This window comes from Maylandia zebra, linkage group LG13 (assembly GCF_041146795.1).
Source record: "Maylandia zebra isolate NMK-2024a linkage group LG13, Mzebra_GT3a, whole genome shotgun sequence".
Lineage (NCBI taxonomy): Eukaryota > Metazoa > Chordata > Actinopteri > Cichliformes > Cichlidae > Maylandia > Maylandia zebra.
Genome location: NC_135179.1, coordinates 17640019 through 17647492, shown reverse-complemented (window position 1 = coordinate 17647492; position 7474 = coordinate 17640019). Strand labels below are relative to the sequence as shown.

At 41.2% G+C, this 7474-nt stretch overlaps 1 protein-coding gene across 2 annotated transcripts in view; it reads right to left on the bottom strand.

The window, feature by feature from the left end:
• Nucleotides 1–6218: 6218 nt before the first annotated feature.
• The window catches only part of LOC101475253 (apoptosis-stimulating of p53 protein 2), a 28161-nt gene continuing 26905 nt past the window's right edge, over nucleotides 6219–7474 (bottom strand). For both annotated transcript variants that reach the window (XM_004551715.2, XM_004551716.2), the window contains one exon: nucleotides 6219–7395. In XM_004551715.2, the coding sequence (XP_004551772.1) occupies nucleotides 7354–7395 (42 nt within the window). In that variant the 3' untranslated portion in view covers nucleotides 6219–7353. The remainder of the gene's footprint in view (nucleotides 7396–7474) is intronic.

The window sequence follows — 7474 nt, the reverse complement described above, 5'->3', positions numbered from 1 at the left end:
AAGTTTTACAAGTTTACTTTTATAAGCAGATTTTTAAAAAAGAATCTGGGACTTTTACAAGTGTTGGTGTTAATTGATGTGCACAGTAAATAAAATTAATATAAAATTTAAGTTATTTTGTTAGATATTTGTATTTTTGGTATTTTCTGACAAAGAGAAAAAGATTATGTTAAGCTATTTATTTAGCATTTAATGCTATTTGTAAATTTAATCAGTATACAGTTAACTCCCTTAAATGCTTTTAAAATAGTCCGAGGGAAAACCAATTCAACAATATCTATTAATCTCTATTTTGAATACATCGTATGAGAAAATAGAGATTATATCTCACTTTATGAGTAGATTTTGTCATGCTTACAAGTACGAAAGATAAAGTTTCTTCAGTAGCTCATCTCTAAGATGTAGACACGCACTCTCTCTCTCTCTCTCTCTCTCTCTCTCTCTCACACACACACACACACACACACACACACACACACACACACACACACACACACACACAGCCTGTCGATCTTCAGTTTGTTCATGAGAGACTGCAGCAGTCCCGCTCCCTGCAGCACATTTTCTCCTGTTTTCCCGACTGTCTGGTGAAAAACAAACCACTCTCTGTAATACAAAATGATGCCGTTCAGCTTTACACAGACTCTACCACTGTCTGTTACATTAGTCTTATAATGATAATCCTGGTTGTAATAAGGTAAGGTCACAAATTACTAAGGTTGTCCTTAGTTTCAATACTAATGCAAAACAAAAATAATAAAAAAAATTAATAAATAAACAAATAAAAGAAAAAAAACTACAAAAAACCCTATAAAAGTTCATTAAAAATAATATTTTACTGATAAAAAATAAAAGCTTTAAGAGTTTAATAAAACTACAAAAAAAAATGTAAATGTTCTGACGAGACTTTCATTCATATGTTGAGACGCAGATAGTTGATTAAGCCATCGGCTTATTGAAGCACCAGGAGATTGCAGGTGTGCCTCAACCAGGCAGGATGGGTCTTGGATGGTGACCCACACCCAAGGTTTGGTCCAAAGCTCCCAAGAAGAAGAGAAAAGATCTGGTGACCTCTGAGGTGATGCAGGTGGAAGAGGACTCATACAAAATCAAGGCTGTTGGCCAGCATCAAGGGAGATGGACAGCCTGGGAAGTGATACTCAACAGAACGACCATGTGGGCCTTTCTGTTGAGGCTGCCGGTATAGACAGCAACACATCCAGGTTCTGCATAAGCTGGCGGAAATACTGGAGGTAAAAGGCTGGAGGGAAATAGCAACAGTGCAGTAACATCCCAGAGGCAGATCCATTTCATCAGGAAGGAGGATCAGGCCCACGTCAGCTCACAGTAGACACAGTCCCTAGTGTTCCCGGGAGGCGAAAGCTGATCTTGGGAGTGGATCTCAACCGTGCTCTCAGGTTCCCAGAGAAAATCGCCTCTGGGAACCTTCTCTGACCAAGACGGTCATCACTTATCCTTCCTTTAAATCGAGCTTTTAACATTCCTAGAAAAAGTTGGTTGCAGAGGTTATACAAGAGCAGCACCTCTGGGATCCCAGGGCCAGCTACAGGGCGTAGAAAGGAGACATCTCAACTGCTGCTCCACCACCCTGAGATGTTTCAGGGTTAAAGAAGCGAAACATCAGCAGGTAGTCCGACCTGTGCTCTAATAATGACTGCAGAACTAGGAGGAACACTGACCCTAATTGAATCCCATCAACTTTTAGTGAGGAGGATGGACCTGGTTAGGTAGAAGAAACGCAGTGCTGCATACATTAACATATAATCTAAGAAGAAAGATGCAAAACCACTGATTAGTTCAACTGAAAAGTGATTAGGTTAACGTGACTGATTACCTCATTCAAGAATCAAATGAAATAAATTAAAAAAACAGAAAAGGGCAGGGTGGATCCATGCTGTATAAGTGCCAAAGTCTGACCATCTGAATGTTTCAGCAGAAATTGAGAATAATCAGACCAGGCAACGTTTTTCCAATCAGGACATTGGAAAAATGTTCAAAGGAGTGGCACCCTGTGTGGTCTTCTGCTGCTCTAGCCCAAGCCCTCTTTTACATATCTTGGTTGTAAGGAGTGGTTGTTTCAGTCACTTGCCTTCCCATCAGCTTGAAGCAGTTTGGCCTTTCTCTGACATCTGACATCAACAAGGCCTTTTCACCCAGATAACTGCTACTGTGGATATTTTCTCTTTTTCTAACCACTCTGTAAAACCCTAAAGATGGTTGAGTGGGAAAATCCCAGCAGATCAGCCCATCTGTCCCCCATCAAGTGCGCCACATATAAAGTGATATATAAAAAACCCCTACCTTGGGGTAGGGACAGGCTTAGGGCGTCGGGGGGTTCCCCGGAGGCATCTTCCTTGGGGGGCTCAACCCGGGGTAGCGGTCATGTCCGGTTAGGGGCTCTGTTGGCTCTCAGGTGACTGTTTCCTAGCGGCTGCGTGCAGCGGGGCTAGGGGAGGGTCTGTGCTGACGGACGTGGGTTACTGACCTGGTAGCCTGGCTGCCCCTGGGTGGGTCCGGGATGGGCGTGAGGTTCTGGGGGCGCTCCGTCTCTGGGCTGGGACCCGGACCGGGCCTCGGGGGCTTGGGTCCTGGTTGGTGTGTTGCCGGGGTTGTGGGCGGGTGGGTGCATGGGGGCCCAGCCCTGGAGCAGGGTGCCGCCGGTGCGTCGAGCCACCTGGGGGGCTCTTCAACTGGTGGGGGAGATTGTCACATCTTGCAGGAGCTTTCCTCTCCTCAGGAGCTCCCTCTGCAGGAGGGGGAGATACAGGAGAGGTGGCGGAAGATCTCAGCCTGGGTGTTTATTGTCTTATGTAGTCTGGAAGATGAGTGGATGGTGGGGTGGGTGCAGTTTTCTCTGTGGTGGGGTTGGGTGGACTGTCCCGGGCTCTGTGGGGCCGGGCGGCGCTGCTGCACTGGGCCCCGGTCTGGATGGGCCTGGGCCCCCTTTCCCTGGCGGGTCGCGGAGTATGGGGGTGCCTACTGGGGTCAGCGGGGGAGCTGGCCCCAGGGAGGGGTCACTTGCCCCTCCCTTCCTTCCCTCAAAAAACAAGCGCGTCCATGCTCACAGGTGTACACACGGGTGATCACACCCACAAACTACACCCTTTTTGGCTCCTACCTCAAAGCACACTGTGTTCTGTTGATCTTATGTGCTGCACAATAATGTTTAATATTTAGTATTTACTGTCATATTCCCATATATCATTGTGATGTTGTTTATTCTATTACTCTTGTTCTCTTCTGCTTGCTTTCTTTTTTCTTTCTCAGCAGGTGATCCAGGTGATTGATATATGCATTTTTTTTTCTCTGCCCGTTCTGTTGGTTTTTGTCTTTTGCCCTTCTCCCCCGTCCCTCTTCTCAGCTGTTTCTCTTTCCCTCTTTCTTTCTCCCCTTCTTTCCCCCAGTCAAGTCTGTCCCGTATTCAGTAAGTGAAAATAAAAGAAACAATAAAAGGTGAATCAAATGGACCATTACGGCAAGGCTGGGATGGTCAGTTTGGTAAAGTAAATCCGTTGGGCATCTTTCTTTGCCTTTAGACAACAATTCTGATGGCAAAAGAGCCAAACGGGACAGGCCAAAAAAGAAAAAAAAAAAAAAAAAAAAAAAAGATCACCTGATCGACACTATGCAAAGAAGAAAGAAAAAAAAGAAAAAAAAAAGAAAAGAAAAAAAAAACACCTTTTCTTCCTCATTCTTCCTATACCCGCAAAATATACATGCAAAAATATATTTGATTACTGCTGTTTAGATGCATTCGATGATTATTTGCATTAATGAGCAGTTGAACAAGTGTACCTAATAAAGTGTGCATTGAGTATATGTTGTGGGTTCACCACCTTTAAAAGTTGTGTGGCTGTGCAAGATGTATATTTGCATACTGCAGAGAACAGCATGTGTTTGAAACTAAAGATGTTCCTGTGGTCTTTGCTACAATTGTCCCGTTTAATAAATTCCTTTTTGTGTGCTACTAGAAGAGTCACATTACCCACATCCAGGCATGCAGAGGCAATTGCTCCTGTGACTCCCCATCTCTTCTCTCATGCCTATAGCTTTTGGTCCCATCCAGACCCCTGGTTAAAAATAGCATTTTTAGATGTGGTAATATTCATGGTGAGCAGGATTTCACTTCTTGTGAGAACTGAAATACAAATGTTTTTTATACACTTAATGAAGGCGTCTTTGAGGAAAACCGGTTCCTTCACTCTCCCCTGTTGCTATCCCAAGAATTGATATACATAGGACTGTATTTAATCTAATGCACGAGCCCTGTAGGTCTTTATATAAAAACACAAAGGGCTCATTCTGCTGGACTGCAGAGATCAATTGGAGCTGAATTATGAAAGAAAACTGCAGACGCTATCTGTCATAATACACTTGTTTATACCGAAGTTTTAATGTATTATGAATGCATGCATTGATAATGGATGCAGTTTGTCATGTTCAGAGGGCACTGTTGCTGCTGAATTCAGCCATTTATCTCAACTCCTTGTTTTAATTCAGCAAGGATTTTGCACACTCTGCTCCATTAACTCCAAAGATTCAACATGTTTAACTAAGTAATTACAATAGCAATTTATTTAAGGTTTAGAAATATGACTTTGAATGGAAATTGCCTCACTATGTGTGGAATTACCTTTCAGAGAGCTGCAGACAAACAGGGCAGATTTTTTTTTTTGTTTTGTTTTTGTTCAACAGGTATCTTTATCTGTCATTAGCACATGCTACTTGAAGAAGCTGGTGATCTGGCTGTATATTATACCATATAAGCCCATCACTGACGTATATTTTATAATAATATTTTCCAAAGACATTATTGAGTTATAACTGTTAAAATGGGATTTACCAGGCACCTAAAATCCAATACTGTGGGTAAAAAAATGACTCAAATTAATGACCAAAGTTGATTTGCACTTTGAGCTCTGCTGGACCTGTTCTCTTTGTGGACAGGCTGTTTGATCAGCTGAACTGTGCTGCTGCAGTGGCTTTGAAGTTTTCTTCTCTTTGTGGAATTAACTAGTTGCACTTTTCTAATGTAATGTGACAGTTTTACATGTACTGTGACAGATTTCCCAACTTTTAGCAATAAAGAAATTTAGAAAGCGAAACTGAATAGCATCATCCGTTTAAATTTGAACTGATGGCTCCTCCCTTTTGGACTGTAATAATCAGGTAACAAACATGTAATAAGCATCTCAATAGCACGTTATATAAGTGCACTGTAGGCTTAACATTACCTCATAAGCAGTACATCAGCCCTGTTATTTGTTCACCCTGCAGAAGAAGACGAAATAGCACACACAGCACTTGATACACCAACTATAATGCTCTTTCCTTGGCTCCACTCTGTTGGGACCATACGCTCTGCTCTCATTTGGAGAAAGGTGATTAAAAGGAAATGAAGTCATTATACTGCAACATTCAGTAATTTTTTTAAACACACTGAAGTGTAATATAAGAAGGATTTTCAATGTCCCTAATGTCTTGTTACTGTTAATAATGTTTGTTTGTGCTGCTTCCACAGTAGAATAATTAATGTGATATAGAACACTGTTCTCTTGTCAGTCCTAAGATGAGTCAATACCGATGACACACATCTGCCTTTTAGTAAGAAAATACCCAGAAAAAAAAATCATATTAATAGGCTGACACCTTCTGACACCAACAATCATGCCACATTCTTCCCTTCTGTCACCTTTTTCTCCCCATTGTGACGCTGTTTCTGCATGACTAAATGCATCGACTTGCTGCCATGTGATTGGCTGATTAGATAGGTAAGCACTTTGGTACACCGGTTTTTGTGTGTTGATATGGATGCAAGATGGGCATGTACACAAACAGCTCCTCGTTGGCATCTTCACAAAGAATCACTAAAAAGGTCTCTGTCTCAAGTCAGCGAAAGTTACTCATCCTTCATCTATTTACCACTGCACATACTTGTGTTAACGTCAGTTTCAAATCTTGTGTCCACGCTTTATAATGACTAACAGAGCCCGTGAAGACGAGAAAATCACTATGTAGTGTCAACTACTGTCCAGCAGATGGCAGCGAATAACTTGTAACAAGGCCATAAGAATTTTTTTCCCCCCCACACTGATTATATAATTTTTTTTGTTGTGCATATAAATGTGTGGCTTAATGTTAATTCATGTTTGATTCCTTTTGATTGTAAGACACCTGAAAAGAAATTACATTAGAGCGACTTAGTACAAAGTTTTTATTGTAAATGTTTGAAATACTACAATACATATGTGGTTACAATTCTGACAAAATGGCTAAGGGAAAAAAAACGTAACAAAAAAAATAAATACATCAGCACTGATTGATATGTGGTGAGCTGAGTCTTGAGATATTTCAAGCTACATCTTATTTTAATTATTTTTGCTTTTAGGAATCGATTTTACTTGGAAAAGGTTTGTGACAGCTTTGTCTTCACAGAATGGCTGTATCAAACTCATACTGCATGTTATTCTCCTGTGTCCTCAGACAGCCTCTTATGAAGTTTTGTAATAAAATAACTACTACAGTGACATTTAGCTAACTTTTATGACAGAAACACATGTATACACATCATCTGTGGCATCTCAACCACGTGCAACTGCAGGAAAGCAAGCCAGCTTTTGAGGTGTCATTGACCACAGAACGTACAGCAAGAGATAAAGCAAACAGCTTCGGCGCTGTATTCCCCCCCCAGCTGTTATTTCTTCTTCTAATTGTTTAGCCAGAACAGCAGTGGTCACGGCCGAAACTTTACAGCTCCAGGGCAGTTGTACAGAGGCACAGTGACTTAACACAGGCGATGACAAATACGCCCTGAAAGATTGTCACAGTAACAGAGTGTTTCAAAAGCATCATCATCACCCTCCACTCATTAACCTCATGCAACACAGAGTCGTAGGGTTTGTTAAAAAATAACCAGTATTCCAGACATAAGATTTAAAAGACTACTCCAATGTGTAAAAATCACTTTCAATGAATAAAAAATACTGTTTGTTCCTTTTACATCCCATTGTGACATCAAACAACATTCCAGACACTAAATACAAAAGCAGTGGAAATAAATGAAAAGAAAGCCTTTAGTGTCATAAGCACACAGTACACAGTGTGACCTGTAATTAAAAAGAAGAAAGGAAAAGAAAAAAATAAGAAAGGGTGACTCCCTCTCTTTTGTCGATACAGAAAAGTGCCGGAAACATTTGATCCTTCATATTGTTTGGTCTGTCCTCATCTTATCATCTCACAAGGTGTCCTTTTCTTCACCAGTCTATTAAAGCCTGTGCATATGTGTGTGTTCAAAGTTCTGCCAGAGTGGAAATGTGCAGGGATTCCTGTATTTTAAGCCAGCGTCCTCTGTCTTGGTTTTATTCTGGGGTAGAGCTGTAGAGGACAACACAAAAAACATATTAATAATCCACATTTTAACACCTAGAATACTACACTGATAATACGCTGATTC